This window comes from Simochromis diagramma, unplaced genomic scaffold, assembly GCF_900408965.1.
Source record: "Simochromis diagramma unplaced genomic scaffold, fSimDia1.1 OVJJ01000385.1, whole genome shotgun sequence".
Classification (NCBI taxonomy): Eukaryota; Metazoa; Chordata; class Actinopteri; order Cichliformes; family Cichlidae; genus Simochromis; species Simochromis diagramma.
Window position 1 is genome coordinate 271,974 of NW_024386751.1, and position 25,116 is coordinate 297,089.

The 25,116-nt window shown below is 47.2% G+C and overlaps 3 protein-coding genes across 3 annotated transcripts; all 3 read left to right on the top strand.

Annotated features, from left to right (window-relative positions):
• The first annotated feature begins 39 nt into the window (after nt 1–39).
• LOC120727988 (cytochrome P450 7B1) lies at nt 40–11,625 on the top strand. Its single transcript, XM_040022613.1, has 7 exons — nt 40–172; nt 4,898–5,034; nt 7,275–7,871; nt 8,412–8,618; nt 8,697–8,875; nt 9,488–9,799; nt 9,895–11,625. Exons 1-6 carry the CDS (start codon nt 99–101, stop codon nt 9,779–9,781), a joined length of 1,488 nt encoding a protein of 495 aa, XP_039878547.1. The 5' UTR covers nt 40–98; the 3' UTR covers nt 9,782–9,799; nt 9,895–11,625.
• Nucleotides 11,626–12,853: 1,228 nt separating this feature from the next.
• Nucleotides 12,854–18,236, top strand: LOC120728559 (zinc finger protein with KRAB and SCAN domains 3-like). Its single transcript, XM_040023579.1, has 3 exons — nt 12,854–13,025; nt 14,964–15,034; nt 17,044–18,236. The coding sequence occupies exons 1-3, from the start codon at nt 12,854–12,856 to the stop codon at nt 17,833–17,835; spliced, it is 1,035 nt and encodes a 344-aa protein (XP_039879513.1). The 3' UTR covers nt 17,836–18,236.
• A 2,298-nt stretch (nt 18,237–20,534) lies between these two features.
• LOC120728565 (tripartite motif-containing protein 16-like) lies at nt 20,535–24,738 on the top strand. The gene is made up of 2 exons (XM_040023591.1): nt 20,535–23,550; nt 23,583–24,738. Exons 1-2 carry the CDS (start codon nt 22,579–22,581, stop codon nt 24,573–24,575), a joined length of 1,965 nt encoding a protein of 654 aa, XP_039879525.1. The 5' UTR covers nt 20,535–22,578; the 3' UTR covers nt 24,576–24,738.
• Nucleotides 24,739–25,116: the final 378 nt, after the last annotated feature.

Here is a 25,116-nt window from a genome sequence, read left to right on the forward strand (position 1 = left end):
TTATTTTGAAAGCTTCCGGTGATGTGCGCGTGTATATGTGTGTGTGCGCGCTCCCGCAGAGTAGCGCTCCGGTGTGAGTCCCGGAGAGAGGCAGGATCATGTCCCCGCTGCTGCTGCTGGTGCTCGGCCTGCTCCTGCCGCTGCTCCTGCTGGTCCTGCGCGGCAGGACGAGGTGAGTCCGCCCGCATCTCTGTCCGGCCCGGCTCGGCTCGGCTCGGCTCTGATTTTTCGTGTCTGTGTTGATGAGAAAAGTTGTTGCACGCGGAGCTCCTGATTGGCTCGGAAACGTGTCGGTGATTATCGGCATTGTAACATTTTTCATGAACGATGTTTTCGTGTTTGTTCTGTAGTTTTGACCCGGGTCACGTTCACTGCTAGTCCGACTGTAATGTTTCCCAGCAGCGAAGCAAAGGGTGGGGTAGCCTGGGGTCACTGCGGGACGGAAGTGCTCGTTGTCCCGTTCCAGACTCGGGCACATGATGGAAGTGTGTTGAGATCGATGCTGCCACAGGAAGTGGAAGAAGATCAACACGCACACGAAAGGAAACAAAGAGATGGAGGATGAGGTCACTGAGTGAGAGACGACCAGAGGTCAAAGTGGGGAGAAGCTCAGACTCACGCGCAGACCCGGTGCATCACAGAGACGCTACAGAAGCTGCGCTGAAGTCTTAGTTTGAGTCCTAGAGGCAGCTTCAGATGGATGGTGACCTGCCCCTACCCCAGTATCGCAGGCTGGTCAGCCGTGAATCTCCTCAAAACCTCCTCCTCAGGACAACTGTAGCTGAAGGAGAGGCTTCTGCTCCCCTCGGGAGACTCCGGGTCTGATGAAGAGCCCAGAACTCGTGCAGAAGGACTTCAGGTCTGTCAGCACTGAGCTGTCGGGTATCGAGCTTCATCTCGATGATCCTCGGGTGACAGACTCATCGATAAGATGAATGAAGCAGATCAGAGAGACGATCGATGCAAAAGAAAAATACAGGCAGCAAATCGGTGAAAGTTAATGAACCACAGAAGAGCAAAACAATCAGCTGAGGTGGAGAAACCCGAGGGCCGCAAAACTCCTGCAGTGAGGGTGTGAGGACGTGTCAGCATTACCAGAGGGGCAAACCATCATCGCCCTGCAGAGGGGAAATCGGTCCAGCGTGGTCATCCCAGTTACTAATGGCAGGAACTAGGGGTGGGGGAAAAATCGATACTGTGTAGTATCGTGATATTTTGTTTGCTAATAATGTATCGATACAGGGACAGCAGAAATCGATATGTTGTTACAAAAAAGGTTTTTGTGCTCTGACTTCAGAGCACGTTGATCCTTTTTCTGAGCAAGAATCCTGACACTGTCAAATGTGTTTTAACTTTTCTTATTGCAGCAATAAACATGACAGTTTGCTTATTTTAATTTAAGACATGTTTTATTTTAATTAAGTTTAAAACTTTTTTATTTAATGTAAAATTATATTTTGTTTTAATTTACTTTCAAATCCTTCAGTTGCTGAAGGGGCTGCATAGTTTTCATAAATAGCTGTAATTGTACCAGATGGTTTCAGTTAAGTTGGACTAGACTGTAATACAAACCGTTCAGTTTGTCAACAATAAAACTGAAATGAGAGAAAGACTGAGTGCGAGACTTTGATATTAGATAAAATGAATATTGATGAAGTTTACCTTTATGTACAGAATCTGAATATCGCAAAATATTTTTAAAAATTGCAATAATATCGTATCGTGCGTTAAGTATTGTGATAATATCGTATCGTGGGATGTACGGTGATTCCCACCTCCAGCAGGAACCATGACATCACCCTCATCCTTCGCGCCGCGCCGGGCGACTGCAGCGAGTTACAGCTGTTTGCCCTGTAGACGGCGATCACTGGTTAAGTAAGTTGACTCCTGCCGCTGGAGGGAAGGAGCGTACGGTGAGGGGGAGAAATGCAGCCGTGATTTATGGGAGCCACCTGTTTCAGCTGACCCCAGATCAGCAGGTGAGACGGCTGCTTTTTCCAAAGATGAGAATGAGAATGAAATGGGATGCATCCCGTCTCTGACGCAGCGTGACGTCATCCCATCCCTCCTGCTCAACACATGCTCAGCGTCCTGAGCAGGAGTGCATGGTTCTCAGCGCTGGTGCAAGGCGGACCATCATGGAGGACAGCAGCACGCCACTCACAGCCTTTATCACACATTTTGGGAACGGCTGGCTTCCCTTCGGCTTGTGCTCGGCTCCAGCGCAGTATAGACGAATGCTTTTGCAGGTGGGACAGGTGAGATCTCTGAGCCACGTTTGGATGAATTTGGTCGGCACCGAATCATTCGAGGAGCATCTGATTGATGCGCCTGGTGTGAAGCTGACTCCAGAACAGTGTGGGGTGTTTGAAGACGCCCTCGGCTCACGAGTGACGTCGTTCACTCAGCGTTTGAAGCGAGCGGCTAACCCTGAGAATCCTGAAGCATCGACAGAAACTCTGAAGGCAGATTTCTCTGGTTTCTTTCTTCTCGCAGCAGATTTGTGGTTGCACATCCAGAGTTTCCGAGCATTTCGAACGACTGTAAGGATTTAAACGCTCAGGCTTCAAACTCTGCTGTTCCAGGACAGTGCCTCCTCAGACTGCACGCTCCGTCCAGCTCTGTCCTGTTCTGGATCCTTATGCTGGATTCCCACAGCTGAGTGGGAGCGCTGATGTCCATCTGGTGGGATGTTCCAAATATTTCTGTCTTGCATTCTTGAACTCTTTGTCCCCGCGGTCGTTCTCAGAGCGCCGATCGCCTCCACGTCTTGGTCTCTGACACACTCGGCGTCTCACAGCGGACACTCGGTGTCTGGACCGACACACAGCGCGTCATTCCTCAGTTTCCACACTTTGCAGTCTGACACAGCTGCTGCAGGTTCATCTAAACTGAGCACATGAAACGGGACGATGTCTCTGAAATATCAGTAACCCGGCTTCACGGGTTTCACCTGGATGAGACGGACGGTGTGGTCACGTGGCACAGCGTGGGATAGAAAGGCACGCAGGGATCTCTGCAGGGAGTGACTGAGTGACTGGAGGTGGGAGGCTGATGTTTGAGTGTGTGCAGACACGGCTTCGTTAGGTTTGGCCGCACGTTAGTGCACACACACCGGCTGTTGGTCAGGTGACTCGTTCTGCAGATGCACTCATACTTTACACCCAACCAGCTACCGGGAGAGACTCACACCCGGCTCTCTGGTCTGCTTCATATATCTGTTGTGTTTTAACCTCGTTGTGAAGCACTTTAGTGTACCTTTGGTTTTAAATGTGCGATAGAAATAAAGTTGTTTTGTATTCAGATGACGTAATGAGAGCAGATTAACTGATAGTGTGGCTGTCTGGCCCCAATGAAAGGCTTCCTGTCTGTGTTTGAAGAGAACTGGGCCGCCTTCAGGGTGTCCCGTGACCTTTTGCTCCCAGGAGGAAGTTCCTCTCAGTGTGAGGCACAAAGACTGGAAGTGCAGAGGAACACCGAGCAGCTCAGGAGGAAACTCACAGCGAGAACCTCAGATTGGTTAAAGGGTGGAACGTTTCCAGCCGCTGCGCTTGAATGCGGCGCAGTAATGACCCTGCTGCTCGGTCCTTTGTACAAGTTGTTTTCTCGAGGCAGTGAGGCGCCCTTCAGCTCGGACACGGCAGGGCCGCGTTTCTCTTTGTTCCCCCGGAGTCACGATTCCTCTCACGGCCCGTGGGAGTCGTGCAGAGTCTTAGTTTCACTCCTTGGTTACGTTTAAAGACATCTCTTTACATCTCGTTACTTTCTGCCTTTGTGTGCGTCCTTTTTACCTGAAGGTCAGGTGAAGGTGATTAAGACAGATGTAAATGTAGGAATGAGTGAAGGAAAGCCTCGGGTTTGTGGACGTAGCGAAGGAGGACATGCAGTGACAGAGGAGGACGCTGGGACAGAAGATGTGACTCCTGGAGGGAGCAGCTCAGAGAGAAAGGCCTCACTTTGCATCGCTTTCAGAAATGCTGTGTTTGTGTTGCACTTCTCTGGGGTCACATTGTGTGTGCTTGTTTGTGTACACGAGTCCATCAGTAGTGTGAACACAGAGCATCACTGTGACCGACGACTGCTTCGAGGTGATCCGGCTGCAAACGCTGGCAGAGAGCTGAAGTCACTCTGTGTCCTCGTCCCTCGTTAATTCAGGGTTTCGTTCCCTGTTTGCTAATTACGCAGAACATCGGAGGCTTGTTGAGGCATGAACCGTGTAAATGTGACGCTTGTTGTGAAAGAGCCTCTGATAGTTTGTTTCCTGCTGTGTTATCAAACTGAACCTTTCTGTCCAAACGTGGAGCTGGGTGGAGTGTTTCTGGCTTTCTGCACTCGCAGCTCGTTTAGGGTTTGTAACTCAGATCAAAGTGGAGACTCGGCGCTTAAACCCACCGTTGATGTTAGGTCAGGAAGTCGAGCTCAGATTGTGACTGGGCCGGACGCGTTTTCGTGTTTCCTGAGAAATGCCTTCACGACATTCGGGCTTCCACGGCAGAGCTCTGGGTAAACACCGGACTGCTCAGGATTACGGCCATTAATCCAGGGAATGGGGCACAGTGCACACACGGGCTGATGCAGCATGTTAGGCTCCTTGCATTAAATCAAACTGCACTGACTGATTCACTGTTTAAAAGCAAGTTTACATGTGAGCTGACCGAACAGCAGCGAGCCCATAGAAAACAGATCCTGAAGCTCACAGCAGGCAGACGTCTGTTTAATAACCGCAGCAGACTCTGAAGGTGTGTTTTATAGGAGGGAGTGTACAGGAACACCTGAGCCTCCGTCCACAGGAGGATTCAAAGTTCAGATCAGACACGCTGTGTGACGCCAGATAAACTGTTTGATGTCAAACTCACAGAGGTGAAATAATGTGGTTTCTCTTGTGTGTCGCTTGCAGACGAGAAGACGAGCCCCCTTTAATAAAAGGCTGGATTCCTTTCATTGGAAAAGCTCTGGAGTTTGGGAAAGATGCCCACAAATTTCTGAAAGAACATAAGAGGAAGTTTGGAGATGTGTTTACCGTCCAGATAGCAGGTTGGTATTTCCAGCGTCCCTACCAGCCCCATTAAAGAGAGACGGCCTGTCTGCACGTTAGCAGCACAAACTCGTTAAAACAGTCCAGGGCTGCGCTTCAGTCATTCATAAAAATCAAAATCCTGTAAATTATACAAGTGTGACGCACAGATTATTACGGAGCAGGTGACAGGGTGAGCCTGTGTCCATCTTTGCTTTTGACTAGGGCTGCCACGATTACGTCGACTATCAGAATCGTCGACAATACTGATTTAATAGTCGACGCGTCGTTTGAAGCTTTGTAAGATCACAAAAGATGCAGGAATAAGTAGCAGGATTTAAGAGTGTAATAACGGACTGAAACAGAAGATGGCAGCACTGCATGTACAAGGATGCCAGCTGCCGTTAAACCCCGAAGAAGAAGAAGCAGCTCTGTCCCAGAATTCATAGCGCGGCCCTGCTCAGTTTCCAACAATGGCGGCAGCTAGTTAGTTTTAATGTTACTCTTATTATTCTTTCTGGGTCACAAAATAAACGTTTAACATATTTTCAAAGAATGTAGCTGTGTAAACCTCAAATATCTGCTCAGTTTATCAAGACACCGCATATTTTCAAAAGCGCTCCGACGTTTTCGGAGACGTCTGTTACCCACTAGCTCGATAGCGAGCCGGGGGCTAGTCTCACTAGCGCCGTGAGAACACCGGACTCCCGCAAATCGTTTTCAAACCCACCGCCGTCTTTCGCTACTCAGGTTAAACATGATATATGAGTCACTTAGATAACTTAAAAATGTTGTTTGGCTTTTTTCAGTATTTTATTTGTTCCTGAGTAAATCGGTTTGGCTGAGATTAAAGTTATAGTTTTTACACAGCTGAATAAACGTCAAGCAGACAGCTGATCATCAGAAGTGTGAGATGCTCGAGAATATACTCCGGTGTCCTGTTATATTTTAGATAGCAAGGAGTTTATTAAACTTCACCGAAACAATCTGCAAACTTCATTAAAACTTAATAAACTATCATCTTGTCTTTATTTTTAGTTAGCACCTTAAACACTTACAGCTGTAAGCTAATGATAGTTATATAAGAGCAGATGCTGCTGGTGCAATAAGCTGTAGTTTTACATTGAATGGATGATGATCTGATTAGTCGACTAGTCGACTCAAAATAATCGTTTGTGGCGGCCCTACTTTTGACACACTCCTTCTATACCCAATCACCTGAGTGACCACGAGCCAGTGAAGCTGTGCGCTGTTTCCGGGTCATTATACATATCAATGTCATGTTCAAGGTTTCTAAATAGTCAAACTTTATATTATTTACTTGTGATACTAATATGTTTTCTCTGGGAATGATTCTGAGGAACTTATCAATAATGTAGGTGATGAATAAGACAGAATTAAGGTGAATGATGGGACGCAGACACAAGTAGAAAATGAAAAAGCTGAAATAGTAAAGCAGAATAAATTCTTAGGATTGATAATATCAGACACGTAGTCATGACCAAATTAAAGATTATAACTGTCTCTGCAGACGTTGTAGTGTCGAGCTGTGAGGAAATAATGATAAAAATGCACAAAATGATCTTTTCAGGACACTTCTTATAACACACAGTTGGGTATTTTCATCATACAAATGTCTTATTTTTACAGTCAAAATAATTAAAACTTCAGGGCTTTGTTAGTTGGTGTTCGAGCTGTTAGAGTTAGATAATGTTTAGAGCTCAAAGTAATCTATTACCAGTTGATATTTAAGATCCTTTGGACCACAGAGATGGTTGATTTTAACGTGCTCGTGGTGAGAACATCTGGGAACGGTTTTTAGTCTGTGTTTGGGTTAAATCGTGTATTAATGCAGACGTGGTTTAATGCAGTGATGGGCTGAGGCAGCATGATAATAGAACATATTACGTACACTCAGGAAGAAGCTGCATGCCTGAGCTGAGCTACGTTACTTCTTCCCACTGCTCTTTGAGCACCTGTTGTACTAGAAGATAGTATTCTCCTTCCTGTATATACGCTCTTGTATATACAGGAAGGAGAATACCATCTTGTGTATATATGTACGCACATGCTCAAAGTGATCAGTCGGCTCCTCCAGCTGTTTCTCTTCAGGACCACTGATCTTTCCAGCTGTTTTGTTTTTTTGTTGTTGTTTTTTTTGCTCTGTCCCAACTTTTTATAGACATGCTGACCTTTTATCTTAAAAAGCTCCAGTCTGAGATTAAATACCTGATACGGTTTGCATCTTTTATAAATACAGGTAAATACATGACCTTCATCATGGATCCTTTTCTGTATCCCAACATCATCAAACAAGGCCGGCAGCTGGACTTTGACGAGTTCTCCAACAGTGTGGCATCATTTGCCTTTGGTTATCCACCTGTTACTAGCAAGTTCCCCGGCCTGAAGGAGCAGATCACACGCGGCTTCATTCTCCTCCAAGGGGATAACCTCACGCCCCTGACAGAGAGCATGATGGGTAACCTGATGCTGGTATTTCGTCAGGACTACCTGGACCAGGAGAGCAGCTGGAAGACCGCCTACATGCACAAGTTCTGCAACTCGATCATGTTCGAGGCGACCTTTCTCACCATGTACGGCAAGCCGCCATCCGCCAGCCGCCACAGCGGGATGAGCGTCCTGGAGACGGACTTCATCCAGTTTGACAAGATGTTTCCGCTCCTCGTCGCTCAGATACCCATCTGGCTGCTGGGACGGACTAGGGCGATCCGCGAGAGGCTCATCAACTACTTCCTGCCGCACCAGATGTCTTGCTGGTCACATTCTTCAGAGTTCATCAGGACACGATTCGAGATGTTTGAGCAGTATGACACGCTGAGGGATTTCGACAAAGCAGGTAGATAATTAGCTGCTGTGCAAACATGTTTCTGCTGTCCTACAGCCCAGACCTCGAGTGGCTCATGTGCAGCTGTGGTCGGAGGTTAACATCCACCCATCGTGGGCGTGAACTTGTCTTGGTCATTTCAAGTTTTGAATCACTTCTATGAACTCTTCTAATAAATGTCCCTCAGCAAATCCCACCTTGACCAAATGCTTTTGGTTTCCATCATCAAGCTTCTACCAAGTTTGGCTCTATATGATGATATTTATTTAATGGTAGAGTTCATCTAAATTGAACTGACTCTGCTTTTAAGCACAGTCCCAAATACTTAACGGGGGTTTTGTGGAGGCTGTTGCAGAAGCGTAATGTCAGCCTGCTTTATGTGTTTGCAGCTGCTGATGGATTTAGGCCTTTCTTCCCTCCCCTGTGCAGTGTACCAGTGCCACTGGCAGCTCAACAGCCCACAATATTGACAATAATTGTTTTTGTGACCTGAGTTTAAATGCTGCGTGGAAGCTTTTTGTGGATGACATTCTGCATCCTGCTGACTTTCAGCTCATCACTTTGCCATCCTGTGGGCGTCTCTGGGGAACACGGTTCCTGCTATTTTCTGGGTCACGTATTACCTGGTGAGTCACCCTGAGGCGCTGCAGTTCGTCCGTCGGGAGCTCGAGGACGTCCTGAGACTCAGCGGGGTGGAATTCAGCAGAGATAAGGATGTGACGCTGACCCCAGCGCACCTGGAGAAACTTCTCTACATGGGTACGTGCACACAGAGATTCTGCATTCGTACACTTAGAGATGTGAACCTGAAGATCATTGACCCGACTTTCTCCACAGAGAGCGCCATCGAGGAGAGCCTCCGCCTGTGCTCGGCCTCCATGAACATCCGGGTGGCTCAGGAGGACTTCAGTCTGCGTCTGGATGCCGAGCGCTCGGCGGCCGTCAGAAAGGGAGACATCATTGCCCTGTATCCTCAGGCTATGCACCTGGACCCCGAGATCTACGAGGACCCACAGGTACGCTGGACCACTTTTCAACTTAAAAGGACTCAGTGCACCTTAATACATGCATTTGTTGTTTTGAACTGATTACATACCTGCCTTAAGGTGAGACTTTAAAAAATCCAAATGACAGCGTGGCATTTCTTTCTTTGCGTTTGTATTCAGAGGGGCTGTTACCCCTGAAGCCTTGAATCCCTGCAGAATCACAGTTCTGGTTTTTGTGTAACTTTAAGGTGTTTTCATCCAGTCATGTGATCAACTCCAAATTAAGAGGAAAGTCTGGAAACCTTTGAAATCCACACAGACTGATTATCTGCTGTTGGGGGAAATGATGGGTTATTAAAGCAGCACAGGGAACAATACTGCCATCTGTTGGCATTTTAGTCAAACTCCATCCTCCATCCATTTTTCTTCCGCTTTCCAGCTTATCAGCACCTCAGCCTGTCCCAGGAGTGACGGGGTGAAAGGTCATCATTCTGTGGCAGGGCTCCATCTGAGCCCAGGTTTATTAAGTCGGTGGTTTCTTCCTCTCAGGGCTTATAGCCGAAGCTGTAACAGTCATTTGAAGTGAAGGGATGCCACGTTTGACTGTTCGTCACGCTGTCGTTCTTCTCTCTGTGCCGTCAGACGTTCCGGTTCGACCGCTACGTGCAGAACGGCCAGAAGAAGACCAACTTCTACAAGCGTGGCCAGAAGCTCAAGCATTACCTCATGCCTTTCGGCTCAGGTGCCAGCAAGTGTCCCGGACGTTTCTTCGCAATCAATGAGATCAAACTGTTCCTGTCCGTGATCCTGCTTTACTTGGACCTGGAGTTGGAGGAGGGCCAGAGCAAAGCCACCTTTGACCTCAGCAGAGCCGGCCTGGGAGTCATGCTACCAGCTGAAGATGTCCGCTTCCGCTACAGGCTGCGGCCTGTCTAACGGGGACCCCCCCAGCAGGTGAGGCTCCTCTGCACGGGCATATCCAACCTGGTGTTCGTAGAATTCTCGATCACGTTCTGCTCAGATTTTTCTAATTTCTGCTTCATTTTCAGTCGTCCTGGTTCCCTGTGAGCGCCGATCTCGCGGCGTGCACTTCTGCGCACAGCCTGGACAGCGAGAGACCAGAAAGAACCAGACGTGCTGCACATGAACGGCTGTGGAGACGCTGGACAGGTTGAAGCTTCCAGCCTGTCGGATTTTTTGCCTTAAAGCTTCGTCAGTTTTAAAAGAAGACCGAAAGTAATTACTACGTATTTTTGCACCTTGGTTATTGTCCTTGTTTTCTGTGCCTCGGTTCTGTTTGCCAGTATGTACCTTTATGTAGCACTGGGGTGTAAATACTGTATGAGCCAGGAGCTTCAGGTAAACAGTGTTGCATTCGCATGCTTTCATATTAACACTGCAGCTCTCAAAGTTAAAGGAACAGTCCACACTGTGTAGGAAGTCCGGCCGCGGTTAGCTTTGCGTAAACACAAGCGTCCACAGCGTACTTCAGAGTCGGCTGTGAACACCGTTAGATTGAGAATTTCTACAGTGGCGGACGTGGACAAAATGCTGTTAATTTTACTCTCTGCAGTGTTTACATGCTTGCATACACACAGTTACTGTGCCTCCACAAACAGCACTCTGTTCTGCTTCTATGGCCCGTCTTTGTTTACTCTTTCCCACCCAGGCTTCTAGGCCTCTGATTGGCCAACACGGTTAGGAATATATCGCCACCTGTTGCTTTGGCATGTTCATAGCAGCGTTTTCCTTCATTTTTGCGTTTACCTGTGGACGTTTTTTTTTTTTTGTTGTTTTTTTTTAAACAAGAACGGAAAATCTCAGTTTTCAAAAATACGTGTGGACGTAGCCTAAAGCTGTCAGCAGGCTGAGATGGAAACTTGTCAGATCAGGAGGGTCCGACTCCAGGCCTCGAGGGCCGGCGTCCTGCAGGTTTTAGACGTGTCAGCTGATTTAAATGGCTAAATGATGACCTCCCTACATGTCTTGAAGGTCTCCAGAGGCCTGGTGATGAACTAATCATGTGATTCAGGTGTGCTGACCCAGGGTGAGATCTGCAGGACGCCGGCCCTCGAGGCCTGGAGTTGGACCCTCCTGTGTTTGTCCCACAGGGTGCAGCGAGTCAGTGCCACCTGCATGTAACGAGGTCAGCCGTTAACGGCACGCTCTTAGTCAGAGCGGTGGCGTGGCCCTCTGAGGAGCGTGTAAAAACAGCCGATGATAACCCTGCACCGGACTTCCTGGACAGTGAGGCTGTTCCTGTAGCGCCACCTAGTGTCAGCACGCTGAGCACGTCAGACTGCAGGTGGAAAACGATGTTTCAGATCTGTGGTGTGAGTGCACAGTGAACCAGCTGACAGATTTAATGTGAAACTGTCCCACCTGTGGATGAACTGTGCGAGGACCTGCAGGGCGCCGTTAAAGGAGCAGTTCACCTCAAAATCAGGTGTGTTGTAGGTCCAACTGCTCTTCCCTCACGGGGATGTGAGGAGATGCACCGGCACCGAGCTTTTAACAAGTGTTTCATTCAGGAACTATTTTCTTTGCACTAATTACTCTAAAATGTGTTGATTTGGGGGTGAGCCGTCCCTGTACTGCAGCCTGTGGACGAGACGCTGTGTGCCAAGGTACAGAGGGCCTGATACTCCACAGTAATACCCGTACATGTGTATTTTGATGCATTTCAGGTGATTTTGGTCTTTTATTATTAAAAAAAAATGTAACGTGCTGTGTCGCGTGGTGTTATGTAGCCTGAGCAGCACAGACGCCGAGCACGACCAGCTTCTCTCTAAACTCGCGTCTTTCTTTGGCCATGAAGGTCTAAACGGAGCAGACAGATTTAATCAGGGTGATGATTACAGCTCCACTCAGGAAATTCATTTAGCAGTTACGCCCAGTGCCAGGAGACGCACACCATCGAACGCTAATGACGCAGTGGTTCCCAAACTGTTTTTACTGGGCCCCCTTTGTTTTACAAGAAAAATGTTTGTCTGTGTAATAATATTCAACACTGCTGTCAATGCATTTTTCAAAAAATGCAAAATGTGTTCAAAAACATAAACAGCTGTGGGATCCTGTTTGTCTGTGACAGGGGGAACAAACTGTGGCAGGATCAGCCTGATGTTATTTGTATCCTGCTGTAACTTTACTGTATAAAGAGAAAACATCTCCAACATGTCAGGAGCAGTCAGTCATTACAACAAGTGTTTGTGAACTAAAAATCAAGAATGTGGGATCCTGTTTGTCCGTGATTTGAAAAGCCCAGCGCTGCTCCCGATGAAGGGGAAAGCAACCCTGCAGGGAGACCTACCTCAGCACTTGTGCAGGTGAAGCCAAAGTGAAGATTTGCTTCATCATATTTTCTTTGGCTTTGAATGAAGTTGGTTTGGAAACATATTCAGCGATGCTTCATCTCCTGCTTTGCGTTTGTGTGGGCGTCGATTCAGCAGATTCAGAGGAGACTCAGCAGGGACACACAGAGCCTTCTCCGAGATTCAAACGTGCTCGTGAAGCTCAAAGTCTGAAATGATGAGTGATGCCCAGGTCGCTGCAGCTTCGTGCGTCTCAGTACGTCTGCAGACACACCAGATCCACGCCCACTGGACCTTCTTTTATTTACAGTCTATAGTTGCTGTTCAGTCTTCCTCTTTGTTTTCTTTTATTTGTGACGTGTGCAAATTGGAATTAGAATTCAACTTTATTGTCATTGCGCAGGTACAGGGCGACGAAATGCAGTTTGCATCCATCCAGAAGTGCTTTAGTGATATAGATATATTACAATATATATTAGCAATAATATAGATATGCAAGTATATTACAGAAAAAGTTCATATTACTGCGTACAGCCCAAACAACAAACTCCAAACACTGAAATAAAACCGGTGACGTTCTCGGCCGGACGTTCAGTCTGCGAGAAGTGGCGGAAGTAAACAAAATAAAGTCGCTTTCCACGTGTGTCTGAGCAGGAAGTGAGTGTGTGAGCTGAGTGTGTGAGCTGCGGCAGCAACGATGCCTTCAGTTCAGTATCTGAGAGAGTTTATCAACGAGCGACTAACTGCTGCTGCTGAACAAATATTCTTGGAGTTTGAAAAAACGATCGTCCAGTACGAGGAAGAGATCGACCGTCAGCGCAGACTGCTGGATATCACCTGGAAACCCCAAATCAAGCTGCACAGGACAGGTGAGTGTCCCTCTGAGGGAGGATCCTGATCACAGCTCTGCGGGACGTCTAACCAAACTTTTGTTTAAAGTGTGACGAAGTAGTGCAGTGACTCAAACTCGTGTTTTATTCACATCGTGTTTAACACTTTTCACTAGTTGTGAAACATGAGCTCGTTTTGAACTTGACGGCAGCAGCAGCTCTTAAGGAGGCACCGCCGATCATGTGACCTGTCAGCAGCTCGGTCACATGATCGGCTATAAAAGAAAGAGAGAGAGAGAGAGAGGGGGGGGGGGTCAGAGAGGCTGAGCGTCACCCACGTGCAGAAACAGCATCTGCGTGTTCGCTGTTGTGAGTGAAATGAGTTTCTTTGGTCCTAAGGAGAGTGCACGCTGTCTCTGCTCCCGTCCATGGGGCGCCGTTTGTAAAGTGCTGAAATTAACGGCAGCATTTTTCCACATTTAGCTCAAAGCCTTACAAAAACATGTTTTTTCGAGTAATTTTTTACAGCATTTAAAATATTTGTACCTTTTCATCAAATGTTAAATCTAAATGTGACAGAAAACTAAATGTTTAGGCTAATATGCAAATTTATTGTACGGATCAACGAAAATACCAAAATAAAAGCTTCCCGAAAACCTCCGGTGCAAAATTGTGTCTGCTCTCCTCCTCACTTCTCCCCGCCATGTGCTGCTTCACTTCTTGCCTACGATCGCTGGACATGTGCTGCAGCGATTGTGCAGTGGAGACTGCAGCTGCTAACAGTGCACTACTGCTGAACCTTTGGATGGCCGACAAAACGGATCTCCCGATGTTTTCAGCTAAATCGCCCGACGTGCTTTCTCATGGTCGGGTTATGGCTGAATTCCAGTGGAATGGCGGTCCCGCCATAATAGACGTTCCAGCCCTAAACCTAACCTTATCCATAACCATAACCTTATTCTTAAACTTAACTAGCAGTTAAATGACGTAAAATAGTGTTTTCCAAATCGATTTTTAGAAAATGAACGAACATGTGTAGATTGAGTCTAAACGGTTCTCACGTGCTCTCGTTTTTCCAATGCTGTCATTTAGCCGAAAGCATAAAATGTTGACAATTTGTCACCTAGCGAAAATTATTACGCTCAGGGAGTGAGAACGTGTCTGACCACTACCGGCTCACTTTGCACCGGAGGTTTTCGGAAAGCTTTTATTTTGGTATTTCCGCTGATCCGTGCATGTTAGCCTAAACATTTAGATTTAACATTTAAAATTCTGTTTTAAATATGAAAAGTTACAAATATTTTACTAAATGTTGTAAAAAAGGACTTGTTTGAGCTAAATGTGGAAAAATGTTGCCGTTAATTTCAGCATGTTTCACTTTACAAACGGCGCCCCATACCCGTCACCTTCATGCAGGTGTTTGAAACCTTGAAGCTCCTTCAGACCCTTGAACCTGTGACTTTGTACCGAGCAGAGCTCTGGTTTGCAGACACGTGTGCAGAAATGTGCTGAACGCTCCTGGTTTAGCTCATGTGGAGCTCAAAGACAGATGAGTCTCGTTTTCTTGCCTCTCACCTCTAACCAGTCTCTCAGATGGCCCCGTCCCTCCCTAATCCTGGTTCTCCTGGAAGTAACTTCCTGTTAAAAGGGGAGTTTTTCCTTCCCACTGTCGCCAGGTGTTGTTGTTGTGGTCCCCGCTCTAATATTGTAGGCTGTCACTTATCACCTGATATTAACATATTCTCTAATGTTGCTGTACGAGTAAAGGTGGTGCTGTGGGAGGATCTTTAACAGTCGCCTGCAGGTTATACGTCTTTCTCCCTGTGTGGCGTCTCCTGAGGCAGGGGGCTCTTTTTGACTCGCCGCCCGCAGGTGCATCAGGTTAAGTTGTTTCCATGGTGAAAGTTTTCTGTTGATTGAGTATGAAAAAGTTTATCCCACCGTTCTGAAACAACTTTGAGCTGAATGTCAATCCAGGAGGTGCTGAAGTACTGCACTCACCTGCGCAGGTGTTCTCAGACACCTGCGCAGGTGCTCTGTGCTCTTCAGTCACTTCAGCTGCAGCGCAGCCATTCAGACGGGGCTTCTGGCCTTCATGCTGCAGTGTGACAGCGTCAGCTGAAGGAGGCTGTGAAGTGGGAATCGTACCCAAACACATCACAGACAGACGGAGCTTTTCAAAATAAAGTGTCAGTTCAAAGACCTGGATGGTATTTTCTGTGTATGCTTTTATTATAAAATATGACAGAAGGGAGGATGTTGGTGTGGCGTTTTGTTTCCCGGTGTTTGGATCATCGTCAGCGCCGAAGAACAAACTGAGACTTCCAGCTCGGTGTCAGCCTCTGAAACGATTCTCTTCAGCCTGTAGCTTCACAGGCACTTGAAGCCAAATGCAACTGAAGCTTTGGCCAGCAGGGGGCAGAGTCTCACCTGTGTCTGTGCTGCTGCTGCACTGTCTCATGTTTCTGTATTTCTTTTGAGTCCTGCCAACACTGGCACCTTTCCCACCAACATGTTCTGAACACTGTTTACAGCTCTGTAAATCATCATCATCTCATATTCCACCGCAGTCTGTGATCAGGCAGTGAGGGTGGAGACCCAATCAGAGCGAACAGAGTGAAATGTGAGCAGAATCAGACGTTTGCGGCTCTAAGGTTCATGACGAGGTTAAACAAAGGTCGTGCTGGATGGCACCACTGTCTGCAGTGAGATTAAGTGAAGTTTATTTATACACAAAGTGCTGAACAACAATTACAACATAATGTTAACAAGGCGCTGTATTAAAAACAGAATTTAGGGTAAAGAAACACAAAAACAAGAGAACCTCTGTCCTGGATTACACAAAGGTTTTAACAGCGTCGGCCGTCCCAGAGCCTCAGGCTGCTGCGAGGCAACGCCGATAGATTGTGAGCGAAGACTGTGAGCAGCAGTGTGTTTGACAAGAAGCTGAGATGAATACTCTGGAGCTTGCTCGTTTAGTGCTCTGTGTGTAAGTGTGAGAACGAAAATCAACCAGGAGCCAATGTAAAGAAACTAAAACGGGGGAAATGTGAGCTGGCTTCCCAGCATGCATCTGGAAGCTGCAGCTTTTGGTTTTGCTTACAGGCTTACAGACACTAAGCCTGTAAAGAGGGGTTCACAATAATCTAAGTGCGCTCATACAAATGCATGAACACTCTTCTCCATCTCAGAGGAGACCACAGCTCGCAATTTAGAGATGTTCCTTAAATCAAAGAAACAGGAACGCGAGATTTTATATGTGAGTCCAAGGAGGACTCAAATACTACAGCAAGGTTACGAGCAATGGTCTTTGCAGACTGATTGATACCTGCTAAAGAAAATGATGTAAAAGAAGAATAACTGTGGACCCAGGGTGTGACCCTGAGGGACCCCACAGGTCAAACAATCAGGGCAGGAGGAGGAGCTGCTTGCCCCAGAATGAGGAAAACCACATAAGTGCTGAGCCAGAAACGGCAGCCAAACCCTGTTAAGTAAAATATTATAACGTACGGTATCAAAGGCAGCGCTGAGGTCAAGCAACACGAGTACAGAGCAGTTTCCTGCATCAGATTTCAGTGGAGTGCTGCTTCTGACGAGCAAACTGAAAGGGATCAGAAATCTGTAGTGTTCATGAGAAAGATCTGAAGAGATTTGTAACAACCTTTTTCTAACAGTTTGCCAATAAATGGTAAGTTTGAAACAGGTCTGTACTTGCTGGGAGAATCAACATTAGGTTTTTAAGTAATGGAATTACCTCAGCATGCTTAAAGTAAGATGGGACACGAGCGTGCCTCGGCGAGCTGTAAATGATAGACAGTAATGGAGATCTCTAACCAGGCTCTCTTTATATGAAACATTAGGCTAACAAAGAGGTTTAGTGCGATTGGACAGAATGAGGTAAATGACTCAGAGCGCTCAGGGCCATCTTCATGAGGGAAAGAATCTGATCTTAAGTCCATCACCTTCACTTTATTTATTTACAGGTTAAACATGTTTAAGGGTTTTGCTGTGTTCCTCTCTCCCTCCAGACGTCCCACAGCAACCTGTCTGTAAGCAGGAGGAGGAGGAGGAGGTTCTCCCTGAGCAGCAGCTCTGGAACCAGGAGAGGAGCTCCAGTGTGGACCTGGAGGAACCAGAACCTCCACAGATTAAAGAGGAACAGGAGGAACTGTGCAGCAGTCAGGAGGGAGAGCAGCTGGGACTGAAGGAGGAGACGGATACCTTCATGGTGACTGCTGCTGAGGAAGGAGAGCACAGTGAACCAGGAGGAGACGGGGAGCAGCTCCTCGCTCACAGCTCTGCTGGAGCTGAGAGCCAGGATCAGGAAGGAGGCAGGAGTGACACATCAGGATCAGAAATCCATGCAAAGACAAAGAATTCTGTCAACAAATCCGTAACCTCAGAGCAGGCTGGAGGTAAAAAGACTGTGACCTGTGACATTTGTGGGAAGACCTTCAAGTTTAAGTCTCACATGGAGCAGCACTACCGGGTCCACACGACTCAGAAGCCGTACGCTTGTCAGACATGCGGGAAATGTTTCATTCAGAGCAGCGTTTTATCCGTCCACATGAGAACGCACACGGGGGAGAAGCCATATTCCTGCGAGCGCTGTGGGAAACGTTTCAGACACAACTGTTCCTTCCTCGCCCACATGAGGAGCCACACGGGCGAGAAGCCGTACCCCTGCAACGTTTGTGGGAAGAGATTTGCTGACTCGTCCTCACTGAAGAAACACACGGTCATCCACACGGCAGAGAAGTCGTTTCTTTGTGAACAGTGTGGGAAAAGTTTCAGTGGAAGTAGAATTTTGAAAGTCCACCTGAAAACTCACAGGAAGTCTGAAGCTTGAGCTCTGGCCACAGGAGTCAGGCGACAGATCAGTCCAGAAACATCTTTCAATTATCAATAAATGTTTTTCTTAGAGCTGTGGCTCTGCGACGTAAAAGGAAGAAAGCAGCGTGACGATGGAGCTGCAGATTTCATTTCGATGAGAGAAGGTCAAAGGTCTTTGGTCATGTTTCTCTAGGAGAAGAGAGACTGTTACCTGGATGAATAAAGGAGAGCTGCTGGCAGGTGAATTGTGTGGTGTCACCAAACGCTCCAGGCTGCAGCTTCCTGTGGATTTCAGAGCTGTGACGCCGCTCGCTGTTCAGCTGCTGTCAGAATGATTTTATTTTCTCAACTAAATAAAATGTTGTAATTTGATCCACATGAACCATAAAAACCTCTTCATAACTAATAAGCAGTGTGGGCCTTATTTTCAGGTAAAGCATGTTAATAACATCTGATGTGATTCGCCGTCCTCAGTTCGACCCCCTCCTCTTAAAGCTTACGCTTTGCTTTCAGCTTTAAAATCACCGGGTTCATCCTCCATCGCCAGCCTCTCAGCTGAGCAGGCGAGGTCTTACTGAGCGCGTGTGCACGCTGCGCTCAAACGAGCCTCGTGGCTGAAAGTAAAGTTCGTCCTCTGGATGTGGGAAACTCGTTTCCAGATGTTCGCTGATTGAAACGATGAAGAGTGAACTGTGGCTCGGCTCAGTTTCTGTCCTCACCTGCCAGGTTTGGACTGACGTGTGTGGTTATCGAGGCGCGTCGGGATTAAAAGGAGAGCGTGACGCAGGTGGATGTGTTTCATGTCACCATGGTAACTCGTGCTGATTCCCTCGTTGAGGAAGTTACCTGCTGTTGTCATTTTGATCCTAATCTGCTGCCACTTTGCAGCTGATCACTCTGATTCCACGCCACAGGTGTCCCCGCCTCTGTTATCGGCAAACGCACGGTGATGCCACATGTGTGTGATGTCACAGCTGATGCTTCAGAGCTCTGATGTGCAGCTGCACAAGCTCAGCACAGGGAGTAAAAAGGTGCTCTCACATGAAGCCCTGATGGGTTAGGCCCTCTGTTTTACAAGAAAAATGTTGCCCCCCCTCCCAAAAAAACAAACAAAAAAAAACACATCCTCCAACCACACACGCCCATATTTTGCTCCATTGTGGTTTATTTCACACCCCCAACATTTAGTAAACAATTAAGCAAACACAAGTAATCTGCAGGTAGTAATAAAATAAACTCTTTTACGCTGCGTCTGCACCTACACGGGTATTTTTGAACACGCAGCTGTTTCGTCCACGTAAACGGCGTTTTGAATCACCGAAAACAGATTTTTTTTTTAAAACTCCTTTTTTGTGTTTCCGTGTGGACGAGGAATACAGAGTTCGTCACGCAGCGTCAAAGGTATGTGCCTTTATTCACGTCACGCTGTGGCCACGTTATTGTTTACATGAGATGAATCGCAGAATAGCAGATAGAGACTAAATACTGTTAATCTGACTGTCTGCAGGTTTTACATGCAGTTACTGTCCCTCCATTTACAAAGGCAGAGGCGTCACTGTGTCATTATTTTACATGTAGTTGTTTTTTCCTGTGTAATAATATTCAACACTGCTGTCAATGCATTTTTCAAAAAATGCAAAATGGGTTTAAAAACATAAACAGCTGTGGGATCCTGTTTGTCCGTGATTTGAACAAATCGTGTCAGGATCAGCCTGATGTTATTTGTATCCTGCTGTAACTTTACTGTATAAAGAGCAAACATCTCCAACATGTCAGGAGCAGTTAGTCATTACAACAAGTGTTTGTGAACTAAAAATCAAGAATGTGGGATCCTGTTTGTCCGTGATTTAAACAGCCCAGCGCTGCTCCCGACGAAGGGAAAACCAATCCTGCAGGAAGACCTACCTCAGCACCTGTGCAGGTGAAGCCAAAGGGAAGATTTGCTTCACCATATTTTCTAGTCTTTGAATGAAGTTGGTTTGGAAACATATTCAGCGATGCTTCATCTCCTGCTTTGCGTTTGCGTGGGCGCCTCATCACAAACCTGTCCATTGTGCTAGCAGTGTCCTCCAAGGGTTCCCCCCCAATGGCTCTGAAGCTCTGGGTTAGGCTAACAGAACAATAATTGTGGTTCTTCTTATGTAAAACTGATTATCTGTGAACGAACAGACTCCACGACAGCTTTTACAACAGCCCTGATCAATGCTCACAGCTGACCTGATTGGCTACCTCCCTGGACTTTTTGGGGGCAATGACAATAATAATAAACATGCACTCATTCTTTTATTTATTTATCAAGTCATCCTTTTTTGCGCTTACCTTTCTGGCACTTCAAGTTACAGTGTTGTGTTTAGTTGTGCGTAGTGCCGACATGGGACAGTTTGATGTTGTTGCATTGTTGTGCTTGGTGTGACTGTGCAATGACAATAAAGACTTGTATTACGTTAACAGGCTTTTGGGTTTGGTTAAAGCAGCTAACCCAAAGAAAGCTGGCTCTTTGCAGCCCTGAGACCAAAGCTGACAGCAGGTCAGAGCGGCGTCCGCGGCCTCGGCCTTGATGGGAACGTGCTGGCCTGCTTTTGTTGTTTTGACAGAACATTTCCAGCGATGATGTTTGCTGTTTTGTTAAACTGTCCTGCTCGTCCTGGAACGATGTTAAACCTGATCCCCTCGTGTCCGCTCAGACAGACCACATATTTGAGCAAGAGTAAGATCCAGATCAAAGAAGCAGCTTCATCTATGACAGAAACGCTGAAGTCGGCCATTTCTTGGCTCCGCCGGGTTAAAATAGATGCTCTGCTCTGTATGAGCCGGTTGCCATGGTGAACGCTCAGAATGGGTCCTAGCAGGAGGCCGAGGACGAAGCTGCAGCTCAGGATTTATTCACTGACTCTGCTTTCAAGCCAGCACGTGCGTTTATTGAGCATTTCCATCAGTTTGCATCGCGCTGGCAGAGGAGGCTGCAGATCAGTTAAGCATAAGTGCCACCGTGCTGACTCGAGGCTGCAGGCGCTCTGCGAACGACGACTCCGGGGGTCGCTCTCCTACGTGACTCTCAGTTCACTGTTTGGATTAAAGTTACAAGAAAGTATCATCAAACCTGAACTCCCCAACATGAATCTGCCGTTAAAGGTCAACATGGAGTGCTCGACCCGTATGAGGCCAGAGGCCTGTGAGCGTTCTGTGCTTCCTGAATTCTGTACATTCAGGTGGGTTTGCTGTGGCTGGTCTCCGGTCAGCCTCTGTGCACGTGTCAATGAAGGAAAACAAGGAAAGCACAGCAAAGAGTCTGAATGACGTCAAAGCTTTCCTCCGTTGGTCTTCTGGTTTTCTGTTTAGAGGAGTTTGTACTCCCAGATCAGACTGTCAGTCGCAGTTTCTCGCTCCGTGACTTCATGGAATGAAGATGAACCTGATAAACTCCTCCTCCTCTGCAGCTTCTCAGCTTTCTGTGTGCACCAAACTGCACTTTTTCTTCTGCCTGTCTGAAGGTAATCCTCAAATAAAACAAAAACTGCTCTTCGTGACTCGGCACACAACATGTTCATGTTCTGTAATTTCACAACATTTACAGTTCTCGTGAGTTATGAGGAGGCGAGGAGAGGTTGGGTGCTCTGTGATCCAGCCTGCAGAGGACCTGGCTGTCCTCTGCACTAAACACATACTCGTGAGTACAGGAGGATTATCTTCCCCTTTCATCAACCTGCTGTTCCTACACTGTAAGCATGCGTTTAGATACTAACACCTGACATAAGATAAACCTTTATCAGGGAAATTTGCTTGAACATGAAACAAAGTGGACAATACAAAGATAAGAGCAGCAAAAATTAAGAAAAACAATAGAATTGAATAGAATTGAATGTCAGTTGTGCAATAGTAGCAATGCTGTACATAAGAGAGACGAGAGGCGACCATTGTGTGTTGGATGTGTGTGTTGTTATCTGCAAATCAGATTCAGGAGAGTTAAAAGAAACTGTTGGATCTGTTTGCAGACCTGCTGGTTTCCCAGCCGAGCATTCGCATTTTTCAGCAAGTGTCATGAAATTCTTGTCATGGCATGTTGGGGAGAAGGACTGTCCAGATGTAGAAGCAGGAAGCGGTGCGGAGCGAGGCCGCACACATTCACTCATTATTAAAGTAGAAATCACGTCTTGTTCTGTGTGTCAGATTTCTCAGCACAGTTGTTCCAGGCTCGTGCGTTAGACGCTGATCATTTATTATCATTATTATTATTATTATTATTATTATCGACTGAATGCTTCATTTTCAGCTCCTCTACAGTGATCAGATTTCTGTTCTTCTAACAGCAGCTCTGCACTGCACACGCACAAATGTGCAAATATGAGTAAAGCTCCAAGTTGTGATAGGCAGGTTGATCTCAGTGTGTTATAGGAGGCATGAGTGCTGAGTGTATTCACAAAGACGAGCACACTGCGGGCTCCTGAAGGGCCCGATCGCCTGTGATGACCTCGGTCCTCTCCTGGTGATGCAGGTAGCTGCGCTCACTGGGTCTGGAAGAGGAGGGGGGTGGTCTTGTGATGCATGTTGACATCATATTTGGACTGGAATGAAGTTAAACCTGATAGCTTCTTTCTGCTGCCTGCTCTTAAACACAGCAGCTGGTTTCTGTCCGCATATTTCCTGCTGCTGTCGTGTCTTGCAGACGTGCGACGGACTGGCGCGAGTTTGGGTTCGGATCAGAACTCGCCTTTAATCTGCTGAGAAGAAAAGAAACTCTTGGCTGTCTCTCAGAATTAAAATGCCTCAACTGGACAGAGAAAAGTTGTGCTGCTCGATCTGTCTGGATCTGCCGAAGGATCCGGTGACTCTTCCCTGCGGGCACAGCTACTGCATGATCTGCATTAACAACCATTGGGATGGAGAGGATCAAAGGGGGGTTCACTCTTGTCCCCAGTGCAGGAAAACCTTCATACCGAGGCCAGTGCTGGGCAAAAACACCATGTTAGCAGAGTTGGTGGAGGAGCTGAAGAAAACTGAACTCCAAGCTGCTCCTCCTGTTCATCACAACTATGCTGGACCTGGAGATGTGCCCTGTGATTTCTGCACTGGGAGGAAGCAGAGAGCCACCAAGTCCTGTCTACAGTGTCTGGCCTCCTACTGCGACGATCATCTCCAGCCTCACTACGATTCTCAGGCCTTTCAGAGCCACAAACTGGTTGAAGCCTCAGCAAACCTCCAAGAAAAAATCTGCTCTCTCCACAACAAAGTGAAGGAAGTTTTCTGCCGCAGTGACGAGCAGTGTATCTGCTACCTCTGCTCTATCAGCGAACACAAAGGCCACGACGTCGTGTCACTGGCAGCAGAGCGGGCCGAGAGGCAGAATGAGCTCGATCCATGTCGGCAGAACATCCAGCAGAGAATCCAAGACTTGGAGCAAGATCTGACAGTGCTTCAGAAGCAGGTGGGGGTCATCAACATTTCTGCCGATGAAGCAGCAAGGAATAGCCAGATGGTGTTCAGCCAGCTGGCCCAACTCATCGCGAGACGAAGCTCCGAAGTGCAGCAGCAGATCAGAATCCAGCAGGAAACAGAAACGCGTCGGGTCAAAGAGCTCGAGGAGAAGCTGCAGAACGAGATCGCCGAGTTAAAGAAGAAAGACTGGGAGCTGAAGCAGCTTTCATACACCGAGGACCACCACCGCTTTCTACTCACTTTCTACTCGCTGTCAGCACTCGGCAAATCTACACACACGTCAACGTCCCTCCTCCGAGCTTTGAGGAGGTGATGGCGACGGTATCGCAGCTCAAAGACAAACTCCAAGACCTTCTGAGTCAGGGCTGGACCCAAGGAGAGGCGCCGCTGAGACCAGCAGAGCTCGAGGGTTCAGGGAAGCAACCGCATATAGTGCCAGCACCAACATCCTTCATAACAAAAGAAGAAGAAGTCAAATCGGCAGCCTTCCAACAACAACTACGTGTGGTGCCACCACCACCAGCACCGCCATCTTCTGTGACAAAAGAAGAAGAAGTCAAATCGGCAGCCTTCCAACAACCACGTGTGGTTCCACCAGCAGAGCCCAAGAGTTTCTTGAAACAACCCCGTTTTCCACCAGCACCACATCTAACAGCTTTTCTGGCAACAGCAGCACGCAAAAATTCATTGAAACAACGTGTGGTGCCTCCAGCAGAGCCCACGGCTTTGGCCCCACTACACCCAGCTTTGGTGACGCCGCCGCTACCTTTTGCACCGCCGACAGAGCCCAAGACCAGAAATGAATTCTTACAGTATATGTGTCCAATCACGCTGGATCCAAATACAGTGAGCAAATGGCTGTCACTGTCTGAGGGGAACAGGAAGGTCACGTACATGAAGAAGGAGCAGTCGTACCCTGATCACCCAGAGAGGTTCAGCGACAGCCTTCAGGTCCTCGGCAAAGAAGCTCTGAGTGGACGGTGTTACTGGGAGGTGAAGTGGAGCAAGTTTGTTGCTATAGCGGTCGCCTACAAGAGCATCAGCAGAACAGGAAGTGAGAGTGGATTCGGATTCAACGACAAGTCGTGGGCGTTGTGGTGTCACAGTAACGAGTTCAGACATGACAGCACCACCATGTTCCTACAGGTTCCTCAGTCCAGCAAGATCGGGGTGTACGTGGATCAGAGCGCAGGTATCCTGTCCTTCCACAGCGTCTCCGGCTCCATGACTCTCCTTCAAAAGGTAGAGACCACCTTCACAGAGCCCCTCCACGTCGGACTCTGGGTTTGTTCGGGATCTGCCAAGTTGGTTCAGCTGCTGTAGGATTTCTTTCTGCTTGAACTTCATTTCTTCTGTCTCTGTCCGTCACTTCAGAAGTCAGCTAACATTCCAAAGAAGCCATTTTTCCAAGTTTCAAGCCACTCCGGGAGCTGTCTCTGTACTGTCAAGCCATTTAGAAATCGTTTGGACAAAGTAAATTAAAAGGGAAAAAAGAGCTCTAATAATTCTGAAAACTAAGGATACTTTATCTTATGTGACACCTAATGGTTATCTATTGTTAATCGAGTAGAAATAGGGCTGATCAAAATGCTTTTATGTTTTATTTTGATTTGTTAATTATTTTTCTTTCAGTGATTAAAACCAACTTCTTTTCTCTTTTTTCTAAACGGAGCACCTGATGGCTTTGAACTTTTCTTGTCCATCTTGGTTTTAATTTTGCTCTCCAGTATGAACACAAATCCCCCAACTCGAGGATCACCACAACATAACCTAACAGACCTACACTTTAGTTCACAGATTCACTTTGTCTAAGGTTTATTTCTGGGATTTCACACAACCCAGGATTCAAATCATGAATACATGA